This window comes from Colius striatus, chromosome 4, assembly GCF_028858725.1.
Source record: "Colius striatus isolate bColStr4 chromosome 4, bColStr4.1.hap1, whole genome shotgun sequence".
In the NCBI taxonomy this organism is placed as follows: domain Eukaryota; kingdom Metazoa; phylum Chordata; class Aves; order Coliiformes; family Coliidae; genus Colius; species Colius striatus.
The window spans coordinates 80,835,888-80,849,858 of record NC_084762.1 but is presented as its reverse complement, the minus strand read 5'-3'; the positions used below and the strand labels follow the sequence as shown (position 1 = coordinate 80,849,858).

At 35.5% G+C, this 13,971-nt stretch overlaps 1 protein-coding gene across 3 annotated transcripts in view; it reads left to right on the top strand.

The window, feature by feature from the left end:
• Nucleotides 1-13,971, top strand: part of CSMD3 (CUB and Sushi multiple domains 3) — a 611,954-nt gene that overhangs the window by 285,645 nt on the left and 312,338 nt on the right. For all 3 annotated transcript variants that reach the window (XM_061994596.1, XM_061994595.1, XM_061994594.1), the window contains one exon: nucleotides 20-141. In XM_061994596.1, coding sequence (XP_061850580.1) covers nucleotides 20-141 — 122 coding nt within the window. The remainder of the gene's footprint in view (nucleotides 1-19; nucleotides 142-13,971) is intronic.

The window sequence follows — 13,971 nt, the reverse complement described above, 5'->3', positions numbered from 1 at the left end:
ATTAACTTTATTTTTGCAGTGAAGACTTGTGGATCCAATCTTCAGGGACCTGGAGGCACTTTCACATCACCCAATTTTCCATTTCAGTATGACAGCAATGCTCAATGTGTGTGGGTCATCACAGCTATCAATACTAATAAGGTAAGTCTAAGATTCAATCTTTGCTTTGAAAAAAAATACCAACAAAAGCACATATAGACCATGTAATTTTTAACTAATAAGATTTATCTCTATAGTCTAGCTGCTGCACTTGGTGAACTGCAGCCACTTCAAAGAAATGGCTGATATTAGATGTTAAAACTTGTTTCCCCTGAATGTTTTGCTTGTATGACAAGTAGACATTCTGTTTTTATGAGATTTTCTGAATGAATTCCCCAAGCAACTACCTAATGGTACATATGAAGCAATGTTGTGGGTCCACTGCCATTATGTTATAATCAGTAGAGCTATTTTGTATATAAGACTGTTTATGTCATGTTTGATCTTAGACTATGTGAGAAATCAATGAAGCTCATTAATTCACTTGAACTTCACAAAGGACTGTTCTACAGTTGTGTAATTTATTTAATTGTCAGAATCACTATATTTAAATCCTTTATACTTTATAAGTACACTTTAAACCAACAGTACTAGGAGTTCTGATAATGCCAGATGAGTCAAACTAGAGTAATAAAAGTAAGTTATGACACTGGTTGTGTTTAATTTCAGGAGCTAGGCACCTGGCAGCAATGGCTATATTCTATTTGCAGGTGTGTCATTTTATCTGAACTGAGTGTAATGGACTTATTTAGCTGTAATAAAACAAAAAATAGCTGTACAGCTCAGGAATGGTTTATAAAGGACAACATCTGTCTTTTCTGGTACAGGAGTATGTTCTGCCTCCTAAATTCTGTTCTATATTGCCATCTGCATCACATTCCATTAGTTGATCAGAGAGGCCTAGAAGGCCTACCTATTTGCACCTGATCTTATCAGGGAACTCAATAAAAACCTGTTTATGTTTCATAAGTCATTTATCTACATAGGTGCATTTTTTTTTCTCTAATTTTACAAAGCCCTGTGTGGAAGCCATCTTCATGTTCAAATTTGGAATAGGAAAAAAAATGTTAAATCAAATGATTAAAATCATCATAATGAAGATGGTAGATGTATTTGGAGGGGGGAGCTGTTTGTTTTATCCCTGTTCCAAGGACAATTGTTAATCCAGTTGAAAGATCATTAAAAATATGTTGTGCCCTTGAAAGGTGACGCAGTTAGTCTCACAGAGGGGCAAAAATTTCAAAAGTAGTAGTTAAAATCCATTTCTTTATCACAAAGAAGCTTCATATTTTTATTTCTTTAATCAAAACCTCTTAAGATGAAATTTGTACACATTTAGAATTTCTGAAAGTTCTGTCAAATGTGGCACTAGATAGAAATTAATATTGTATTGTTTGAAGAAATGAAATGTCGCTCTTACACTTGGAACAAGTGCTATAAATGGTTTGTAAACCACTGAGCTGTCATTACTTAGAGAATTTAACACCTTTTTGGCCCTATATTGCACAGAATGGTTTCCAAGGTTAAATGACCACAAATTTCTTATTTATCTGCCTCTTCATGCATTTAAATACCATAAAAGTGTTGAGAACACAGTAAAAAAGAGAGAAAACAATCTCTAAGAACAAGTCACTTACGAAAATTTGAGTATAAACTTTCAAATAAGGCCACAATCAAGAATATCTGTTAGTGAATGGTACATCAGAGAGTTATGTCAGTAAAAAGAATGCAAAGAAGTAATGGAAGATATTTTATTTCAAAACATGAATGTTGGTAATTGTTTCTGCAATTCTGTGAAGCACTGCTGAAATTGCTAGATGCTAAGAAGTCTTAGACTCATCAATGTCAGATCATAGTGTAAGGAGTTATTCTATATATTAGGAGTATATTCATAATCTAGCTAGCGTTACACAGAAAATACTGTTATTTCAATGTTATCGGTGGAATACAATTAAATTGCAATGCAGACTTACAGATAATTATAGGGTTTCTAAAATAGCAGGTAGGTAAAAAGTTTACAGTGTTATCTGAAACGACATTCAGATTTGTGTATAGTTTTCCATATAAATAGAAAAAACTATCTAACATTGATTACAGCTAGTATAGGTTAAAAGAAAATGGGATCATTTTACAAGTTAGATCAAATTTTTAGCATATATTGAGGAACATGTATATACAGATTTTTGCTTACATCAACAGTGGTTTCATGTGTTCAGTTTTGATTTATTGTCTTATTATTTTGAACACAGTAGTGCTTGCCTTGCTGGACTACTAAAAGGCGGAACTTTTGATATTTGCCTTGAAGTAAAAAATGTCTTAGATTTATAACAAACATTAGCTATTAAGAGTTATTTATAATGTTTACAACAAATAATATAATAGTGTTCATTATAATATGACAATATTTACAATATTTTATATTGCAGCCATGAGAACTATGAGAATTTATTGATCCTAATATTTCAGGACTTATTGATCTGGTATTTCAGAGTTACTTCTGTTGTATCATTTGCAAGAAATAGCTCAGAAATTGAGAATCTTCAAAGGAAGAAAGCACTGGGTGAAAGACTCTGAAAGGAAATTTAACAGAGCAATTTGTACACAACTTTGTAACACTGTGATATATACAGTTGCTTGCATGGCATCATATCCAGATAAAAATACTTGTATTGTCTGTAAAAGAAAAGTCTTCTGAACTTTTCCAATAGACATTTATGGAAAAGTGTGCTCTTACATTCTGCTTAAATTTTAAATATCTCAGAACAGTAGAATAACTCTCATATAAGAAATTTATAAAAAGTTAATTTTGTGTGAATGTTTTACTAATTTTTGGTTTTTTTAATCTAAATACTGAAGTAATATTGACATTTATTTTATTATGCTAGTGGAAAATCAAAGAGCAAACTGTGAGTTAGCTTAACCTAAATTGTAGATTGCTAACTTGCATCCAACTTGCAACTTCAGCTTGAGGAGCCTCCTTCACTTTTCTGAAAATTTCCTTTTCAGTGTCCTTTGGCACCACACAAACTTCCTCATTCAGTGCACTGAATTCCATGTTTTCTGTCATCTACCTTTTGCTGTTGACATACTTGTTGAAACTCTTCTTGTTCCCTTTGTGTCGCTTGCCAGTCTTACCCAAAGATGGACTTTGGTTTTCCTAGAAATATCCCTGCATGCTCAGAAGAGTGTCTCTAAACTCCTCAGTGTCCTGATCCTGATTCCATCTCTCATGTTTCTGTTTTACATTTTAGTCAAGAGCTCCTAGTTCATTCATGCAGGCCTGATAGTACCTTTACTTCTTTTTCTGCTCATTGGCATGAACCATTATTGAGCCTGACTGTAGAAATCCTTGAAAATCAAGTTGTCTAGGTTGTTCTTCTCTCCAAAACTATCTGAATTGGATTCTTCAAAAAAGAATTCTGAACAAATTCTACTCTCCTATCAAGGTTGTGTTCCTACCTTTTTCCATGCATCCCTTCTTTCAGCACTCTGAACTCAATCAGTTCATCGTCATTGCAACCCAGGCTGCTCCCCAGTCTTTACATTCACGTCCAGCTCTGACTCGTTGGAAGCCTGAGGTCCAGCAGTGCATGTTTCCTGGTCGGCTCTCAATTATCTGTGTTAGGAAGTTGTCATCAATATGCTCCATAAAGCTCTTCAATGGTTTATGCTCTGCTTTGCTGCCACTCTAGAAGATATTGAGGTGATTGAAATTCCCTATGAGGATGCGTATCTGTAAACATGAGGCTTTTTCAACAGTATATAATGAAGAAAATTCATGGCCAGTGTTCCCACATTCAGGTTATCCTGACGTGGTTTATATCCAATTTTATATGTGTCAAGCAAGTTATTTCTGTCCCTGTTTTACCCATGGATACTCTGGAATCAACTAAATCTTTGTTGATCAAACATAGTGAAATTATAGTTCAGGGGATCTGCCTGAAACAACATTCAAGAAAATCATGTCTCTCCGTGACACCCTAAAGGTGCAATGGAATTTAAAGTGCTTTGCTTTGGCCTGAACTGCGGTTTCCAGATTATTAATCCCTTGGGTCCTTAGAAAGCATTCTTGTGAATATCCACATGGAAATGAGAATAAAGATTTCTCAGTTGTTTATTCTTAGTTCTTTATTTTCATGGCTTAATTCCCTTCCCATCCCTAGTAGTGTGTATTTTCTACTATTTTTCTCCTAAAACATTTAAACTTGTTTTCTTTTGTTTCTATATCAGATCAGAGGCTTAAGCAGTACTTCTTACCAATAATCATCTAGAAATATTGTTATGACTGTTTACGACTTTTGGTTTATACCGTCACACATATGACCTGTATGCACAGAAAGCTGTTTGTGGGATGAATTATAGAGTTATTTGAATCTTGCTTCAGACCAGTTTTTTTTCTCAGGTCCTATTATGACCTATTCTTTATTGGACTAGTAACGTAGAGTTGGTTTATCTGTAGACTAACAGCTCCTCATAAAGGAAGATAGCAGTTTGTAACCTCTGAGGTAGAAAAGAGAAGCCTAGAACAGAAGACTTAGTTTATTTAGAAATTTATGCAAGAAACTCACAGGTTAAGGAAGTTAATGATTTCTGATGGGCTCAACCAAATCAGAGAAAAGTTTTCTTGTCACAAGACAACTGACCCACTTAGCATCAACTAGATAGAGAAAAGCAGTTTCTGTGAAAGCTGCTTCAACATAAATTATAGTAACATCATCTACTTATTTTTTTAAAGAAATAAAGTGTCTTTAATAAAATTTTCCTGCACTAAATGCCTACCTACAGTGGCTAGTTAACCAGAGGTCAAGTCTTATAAACAATACTTGCTGATTTTTTTTCTAATCCATGGTGACAGAAACACTGTGGAAAATGTCAGTGCTAGAATGACAGCCTTCCTGACAGATCTCAGCCATGTTCACACCACATATCATACACCATCATGCATTAAGAAGGAGCAAAATAGGCAAAAGGGTTATTTTTTTTAAAATAATCAAACCATTTTCAAAAATCGTAAAGAAGAAAATATAAATAAGATTAGTGTTAAATTTAGGTGAAAATTTTAATTTATTAATCACCGATTCTGAAAATTTACATATTTATATGTTAGTTTTCATTATCATCATAGTCTACATTTTACTTTCATTGTATTGTTTGAATATAAATTTCAGAAGTTTGACAGCATTCACATTTTTATTGTTTTATCTATTGCATTTTGAAATACTTTTGAAAGCAATGATTTATGTCTAAGAGTTGGGAGATAGTTGGATTTTGGGTTTGGTTTTAGTTTTTTGTCATAATCAGCAGAGCCTGCTGAAAACTTACCACATCTATTTCCAACTGCTCTAGTCCTTATTTTCTGAGAAACTGTGGAAGTCGTTAAAAATACCTGGGAAACTACTCCTGTGATGTAATCTTCAAGTCAGAAGAGGTTAACTGAGGCAATAATATCCAACAATTACTGAACTGATGTTATAGTCGTCCTTTAATGACCGTATATTAAGATATTCTTAATTTAGAGAAATAAAAAAATTCTTACATTCCTTTCTTCCCTTTCCCTTTTTTTATGTAATGATGTTTCTGTCATCCTCTTGTAACAATTTCCTCTTTTCCAAGTTTTAATTCCTGTGCCTTTTAGGCCAAGTCAAAAATAAGCAAAAGAATTTCAGCAAGAAGCTGAGTGTTTACATTTAATTTTCCACATCTGTGTTATTTTGTTAATGATGTGAAAACTGTCAAAGTAATATTTCCTTAACTTGTTGTCAATCCATATTTATTCATGATAACAGTATAAATCTCAAGGAAGCTGGATGCTTTAACATGAACTCAAACACTCATTTCCTCAAGTCTGTTTTGATCAGGCCCACTGGAACAACTACACTGAAACTCTTTTTATAAGCAAATGTCTGAAATTTGTTTTTTTCCTAAGCGTAATGTGATGTACAGTGGTTGTTATAGTCAGTGAAATATAAGAAAATATGAGCTTACTTAAGCTCACTCTTAGCTGTATATTTTAATCATAACTCTGTTTTTCATCTATGCAGATTGTAAAAACTGGTATGGTATTTATTAGTAACAGATAAAGTATTTTTATTCCATATGAAACTAGAAAGTTTAAAAATGTTTCAATTCTGTTCAGAATACATTAATATTTTTGTAGTGTTTAGCTATGCTATTCTTCCATACTCCTCATGAACAATTTGACCTAGTTACAAAAATCTGAGTGACGTATATACCGCAGTTCTTAAAAATAATATTTGCTATATATATGGAGCAAGAGGAAACTGTCTCAGGAGAGCAAAAGGAGAATCCAACTGTTTCTAAGATAGGAAGTTAGCAGGCTCAGGAGTGAGGGAATAGAATCAATTGCTGAATAAGAGAACTTGGAGTCAGGAGTTATGTCCATGTGTTTTAGGTTAACTGTTGGAGAAAATCAGTATAATAAAAGAGATCTGAAGAAAAAAAATGCAATTGTAAAGGGATAAATTACTTGGACTCTCATCCTGCAGTTTTATTATATCTCCACTTTCATTATGGAAAGAAGGAGAGGTCATTTATCTTAATTAGCGCAGGTTTTGTCTCATAAAATGTTTTCCTGCCATTTCTATGAATGTAGAAGTGGTTTACACACTGAAAATATGTTCTAACCATACAGGATGTGTGATAGATTGTGCCAATTGCAATAAGTTCAATAGAAGTAATTACTTCTGTTTCAGCCATCAGTAATTTTAGATTCTAGTTATTAACTGAATTTCAGATATTAACTCCCCCTTCAATTAAAACTTTAGATACAATTAAAGACAGAGTAAGCTGTGTCTCCCATACACTTTGAATGCAAATACACTTTGTCTTTATACTTGTGAATATGTATACCCAAGCAAGAACTTTTAAAAAGAGGTATGCATATGACCCAGACAATTTGATGAGAAGTTTCCACTTGTACAATGAGCAATTGATATGTTTCACTCTTTTATGTTTGATGAATTTTTTTCCAAGAGACTTGTCACTTTCCTCCACAGTTGAGTTCACTCAGTTGCTCTTGTCAGTGATATTTACAGTACATTGTTGTGCTCAATATATAACGGATATTTGACTGGGAAATAATGCTGCTGGCAGTTTGTTTATTTGTTTTCTATGAAGTGACTTCTTTAAAGATTCATTGCACCGTTCTGTGCTGGTTTAACCTTGGGTATCTACCAAGTGCCTACCAAGCTGCACACCCCTTCTGAACAGGAAAGGAATGCAATAGAAATCTAATGAGTCAAGATAAGGACAGGGAGATAACTCACTAGTTATCATAATGTGCAAAATAGAATCAACTTGGGAAATTGAATTAATTTATTGCCAATCAAATCAGAGTAGGGTGGTGAGAAATAAAATAAAATCCTAAAAAACCTTCAGTCACCACTCCCTTCTCATCTTCAGGCTCAACTTTACTCCTGACTTCTCTATCTCCTCCCCCTGAGCAGTGCAGGAAGAATGGGAATGGGACTTTTGGTCAGTCCATAATGCTTTGTCTCTGCCATTCCTTCCTCCTCATATTCTTCCCCTGCACCAGTACTGGATACTTCCCACAGGCTGCAGTTCTCCACGAACTGCTCCAGATCTGCAGTCCTTCAGAAACAGACTGCTGCAGCATGGGCCTCCACAAGGACACATTTGCTGCCGGGAGCCTGATTCGATATGGGCTTTTCACGAGGTCACAGTTTTCTTCAGTTTTCTGCTCTGGTATTGGGGGTGGTCTTCCATGGGCCACAAGTGGATCTTTTTTCCAGCATGGACCACTTTTTGCTGCAGGGGAACAATCTACATCATTGTGGTCTTCTCCAGAAGCTGCAGAGGAATCTCTGCTTCAGTGCCTAGAGCATCTTCTCCTGCTCCTTCTTTATTGACCTTGATGTCTGCAGAGTTGTTGCTCACATTTTCTCACTCCTTCATCTCACTTCATGTTCACTGTCACTTCGTCTGCTGTTGTGTAGTGGTTTTTACTGTTTCTTAAATATGTAATCTCAGAGGCACTGCCAATATTTCTGATTTGCTCACCTTTAGCCTCTTGTGGGTGTATCTTGGAGTCATCTGAACCTTCTTCTCTAGGATAGGCCACCTTCTGATCATTTCTCACAGAAGCCACCCCTGCAGTCCTTCCCTGCTACCAAAATCTGTCCATGTAATCCTAATACACATTCACAATGCACATTGAAGGTGATACTTGCAGGAACATCCACTGAGACTTAAGTCACTAATATCACTCCTGTGTTTCTGTCCCCTTGAGGATGTGCAGCTGCTCATGAAGTTAGGCTGACATCAGTCAGTGACCTCCTGTTGCCTTTTGGAAAAGACTGCTTACCCTCAGTGGTTTGAAAAGGGCAGAACTCTGTGCTGCATACAGGAATATCATTTTGGCTAACTACTGAACAGAAGAGCAAAATCAGGGGAGGTCAATTAGAAATCCTCTGCCCCTTCTTTTTATTACAATTGTCTTGCTATTTAAAATACAATAAGTTTTTTTTTTCAACTCTGCCAGTAAGCATGGTTTTATGTGGGAATGACAGTGACATTTTTGTTTTACAGATCACTTTATTTTTTTCCTGCTTATACCTATTGATCACAGAATCACACAGAATAACAGAATCTTAAGGGTAGGAAGTGACCTTGAAAGATCAAATAGTCCAACCCACCCGCCAGAGCAGGTGCCATAGAGCAGGTCACACAGGAACTCTTCCAGGTGGATTTGGAATGTCCCCAGAGAAGAAGACTCCACAACCCATCTGGGCAGCTCATTCCAGTGCTCTGTCACCTTCAAAGTAAAATTTTTCCTGGTGCTTCTTTGGAGCCTCTTATGCTCTAGCCTGTATGCAGTGCCCCTTGTCCTATCGTTGGACATCATTGAGAACAGCCTGCCTCCATCCTCCTGACATCTGCCCTTTATTTATTTGTAAACATTAATAAGGTCACCCCTCAGTCTCCTCCAAGCTCAAGAGCCCCAGCTCCCTCAGCCTTTCATCATAAGGGAGATGCTCCACTCTTCTCATCATCTTTGTGGCCCTGCACTGAACTCTCTCCAGTAGCTCCCTGTCCTTCTTGAACTGAGGGGCCCAGAATTGGACACAATACTCCAGATGTGGTCTCATGAGGGCAGAGTAGAACCTCTCTTGACCTGCTGGCCACACTCTTTCTAATATTTTTTTTATAATGTTTTTATGAAGTCATACTTTTTTAGGGTATCTGGAGCATTGTTGTCTCCCTTTCTGTGGAATTAAAAAAAAAGAGTTTAGAGTAAAAAGGCATAAAAAGTTTCAGCGTTTTCCTAACACATCTCATTAGAAAGTAATACAAAGGACTGATAAGATTTACTATAAAAATAGCTTTTGGAAAAGTAGAAAATGGAACTCAGAACATTATGTATTTAAAGTTAATTTAAATACAGTGGTTTAAGATTACTTTCGTTTTCTTTAGAAATATTCTTAGATTTGAGTCTTACTCTAGTATGCTTTTTCTACTACCTCTGCTGTATGATCTTCTAGTCTTAGCTCTTTATTGTTTACTGGGATGACATTGTTAATTAAATACATTTCACCTCCTTCAGAAGCTTAACTAAACTGCAATAAAACCTTGCAATCTTAACATTTGTATTATCAGAGACATAGCATTAAGTGCTCAAATACCACTAAAAATTAGTGAAGAAACTAACCCCAAATATAACATCTCCTTTGAAAAAAAACCCAAAAAACTATTAATGCAAAGTACAAATTCCTGTATTATGAGAAAAAAAAAAAAGACTAGAATGTTTGTTGTTCTTACTCCTGGTCAAACTTACACTGATATGGGAGTGACATTCATCCATAATTTACTAAAGTAAGTTTGGAGAGTGGTTTTCTTAGACACGTGAAACACATTCAAAAGACTAAATTACATAGAGGGAACCAGAGTTGAGAGTCTGGAATATTAACAGTTTTATGGTCATATGAGGTACTGTGCATTGACACTGTAAAATTAATATTACTGAGAAAAATATTTCCAAATAATCTCACGTATTGCCTCATAGCTTTGGTACTTTTGGTGAAAACCAGACCTACGTTGTGAATTTAAATGCTTTGAGGATTAAGTGGTGTGTACTTCTGGTTTTATGGATCACAACCTCAAAGATGGGAAATACATTTATATCATGTTTTGAAACTAACCTTAAACCTCATCATTCATTTATGTACTTTTGTGAGAAAGCCCACAGATGTCAATGTAAGTGTTAGAATGGGTCCAGACAAGGGCCATGAAATATATCAGAGTGCTAGAACTCTTTTCCTGTGAAGAAAGGCTAAGAGAGCTGGAGTTGTAGAGCCTTGAGAATGCAAGGTTCCAGGAAAACCTTGTTGCAACCTTTCATCATATAAAGAGGGATAATAAGAAAGATGCAGAAAGACCTTTTACCATAGCCTGTAGTGAGATGACAGAGGGTAAGTTTTAAACTGAAAGAGGATAGATTTACGCTGGACATTTTTACAATGAGGGTTGTGGGGACAGATTGCCCAGAGACGCTGTGGATGCCCCATCACTGAAAGTGTTCAAGGCTATGCTGGATGGGACTTTAAAAACCTATGTGGGAAAAGATGTGTCTACGCAAGTGAGGGAGAGGCGGACTAGATGATCTTGAAATGTCCCTTCCAACCTGAACCATTCTATGGTTCTATGATTCGTACTTATAAAGTAGTTGTGTATACATATTTTTAAAGATATTATGCTTAATTCAATATTATGTATGTCTTTAAAAAAAAACAAAGAAAAATAATCAAAACCTGTTTTAGTGGCTTTTGTAAACACTTTATTAGCATTTTGATCTCTTTTATGCAAATCTTTGTTAAATATTAATGTTTAGAGATATTACAAAATTGTTTCTGCTTTTTGTTTACAGCTGACCTTTAAAATTTGAATTTTGGCAGCCTAATAAAACAAATGTGATCTTAGGCTAGCTATGTCTAACTTCATAATATGGATATACATGTGTTTTTAACCATACAGCGTTGCGTTTTGATAGCCCATAATTTGTAATCAGTTGCATTTTCTCTCACCTTTCTCTAAAATCTGCTATTTATTTAATTCTTCGTGCTACTATATCAAATGTTTTCCAGGAATGGAATTGTGTTCAAATAGACATAATCATCATCACAAAATCCTCATCTTTCTCACAACTAAAGTAAAGAAGACATAGAAAGATGCTTTTAGAGAAGAGAGAAACTTTATTTAGATCAGCACCATGTAACTGTAGTCAAAAGAAGGTTACTTAATTACCAGAGCTGGAATACTTTTTATTTTAAACTCTCTCTCCAGTTAATGAAGAGATATTAGTTTCACTAGACATACAAATTCTAATGGATTGATTAATTATTTATCCTAAAAGGAACGTGCAAAATAAGACAATTTCTCAGCAAATAGCTTATCTGTAGAAAAGTGCTAATTGTGAAGTTAGTATGTGATAATTTTTTAATAGATTCCTAATTTTCACAGAAAATGAGTGAGGTTGAAAGTGACCCTGCTGCTCAAGCATGGCCAGCTGGAAATGGTGGCCCAGGACCATGTCTATGGGGCTTCTTAGTATCTCCAAGGAGGGAGACTTCACAACCACTCTGGGCTGGATCACCCTCTTAGTAAAAAACTCTTTCCTTATGTTCAGATGGAGCCTTCTGTGTTTTAGTTTGTGCCCATTGCCTCTGGTCCTGTCCTGTCAGTGAAAAGAGACTGGCTCCATTCTCCTTCCTGGCACTACCCTTCCTTCAGGTATTTATAGACATTGAGAAGATCCTCTGACAGACTTCTCTTCTCTAGGCTGAACAGTCCCATTTCTCTCAGTCTTTCCTCTTTTGTACTGGCAAGCACTGGACACAACACCAAGATGTGTCTCATCATGGCTGAGCAGAGAGTAAGGATTGCTTCCTTTGACCTGATGGCAATACTTTGTCTAATGCAGCTGAGGACACTGCCTTCTTTCCAGCAAGGGCATATTCAACCTAGTGTCCCAGCTACACTTCTGCAAAGCTGCTTTCGAGCTGGGTGGCTTTCAGAACATACTGATGCATGGGGTTGTCCCTCTCCAGAGGTTGGACTTTCCACTTCCCCTTGTTGAATTTCGTGAGGTTTTTGTTGGTCCATTTCTCCAACCTGTTGAGATCCCTCTGGATGGTAGCATGAGCTTCTGGCATGATAACCTCTGCTTCTGTCTTGGTGTTGTGGCAAACTTGCTGAGTACACTCTGCCCCATCATCCAAATGACTGATGAAGATGTTAGGACATGTATTGGTCCCTGGTATAGACCAGTTGCTGGCCTCCAACCAGACTTTGTGCTGCCTCTCACCATCCTTTGGACCCAGACTTCCATCCAGTTTTCAATCCACTTCACTATCTGTTCACCCAGCCCAGAAATTAACAACTTGTCTATGAATATCTTATGGCAGACAATGTTAAATGCCTACATGAAGTCCAGGCAGACAATATTCACTTCTTTCTCATCTACCAGACTAGTCATATCACCATAAAAATTTATTAAAGTTGACTAAGGATGGCTTCCCCTTGATAAAGCCATGCTGACTACTCCTAATGATTTGGTTGTCCTTAATGTTCCTGGGAAGATTTTCAGTATTAGCTGTTCCGTAGTATTAATGTTAATTAAAATTATACCTCAGTATAAATAATGTAAGTAAAAATATACCTTGGTCTTATAATAAATGATGGATTTAGTGTATTTTCCTTCTGAAAGTATTTTTCTATAATCAAATATATAATACTATTATTTTGATGGAAGGACCTGTGATTCTGTACAAAATTATGACAGTAAAGTCTATCAATCAGACAGCAGCATTTCATTAGCTTATATCATCAGATATAAATGCACATCATTTACTTACTGGGAAGTAGTCAGACATCCTCAGCACAAAAGCAATTAAACATCCTGAGAGCATACAGGGACACACAGATATAAACAGAAACTATTTTCTTCTCATTGCCTAGCTGCACTTCTACCAATGAAGAAGGCAACCAGAGAATTCCTTTTAATTTAAGAGCAAAGGGTGAGCATGACAGTATTAGCAGTCTATAGGTGTGGGTTTTTTCTAGTTAACTGTGAAAAGTGATGAAAGTAGATATCTTACAGATATTTTTCACTAAGGTGGATTTTTTGATGTTGCTAGTATGTTTGGATCATTCATATCATGGGTTTCTGTTTTGGTTTTTTTTTTTTTTTTTGGGAAGATAATGTTTGCAGAAATAGGCTTCTTTGTAGATGAATAATAGATGTTCTGACAATAGAGCAGTGGCCAGTATACCCAAGCCCAAACTTTCCCTCTCTTGCAGTCTTCTAGATACAGATGCCATTCCCACACCATGTTGAAGCTCGTTACTAATTAGTTGTTTCTTCAAAATCTAGATTAAAAAAAATATTTTCTTTTCTAGTAGCTTAATTAAAATGAATGAAACTAACTTATATGTACAGCTGCTGGTGATTTGCAAAGGTATAATAATACAGCATTTGCAAAGGTTAAGATATTTGATGTAAGAAAATATAGCAAAAATTAACCTGAAACAGTTGCTTAGAGATTAAAAAAAAGGCCCCAAATCCACAACACAATATTCTCTTTTACAAGACAGAAGTTATACAATAATTTGTATTGTTGGGAATATGATAAACACTGACTTAAGTAAAAGCCAATGTGTTCACTTAATGATTTATTTGCACTCCTTTATTTCTGTTTGTGGATGTTACATTGATAGTTGAATTAAATTGTGTAATTATTATTTATTTTTCTTTTTTTGCAATAGGCCTTATTTACAAAATAATGGGTTTTTTTGTAGAATACTTTTTATAGGGGTTGGACATGTCAAATAAAATGATAAAATGTGGGTTTATAGTCCTCATTAATAATCTGAGATTAATCAGTCTCAGAAACTGTG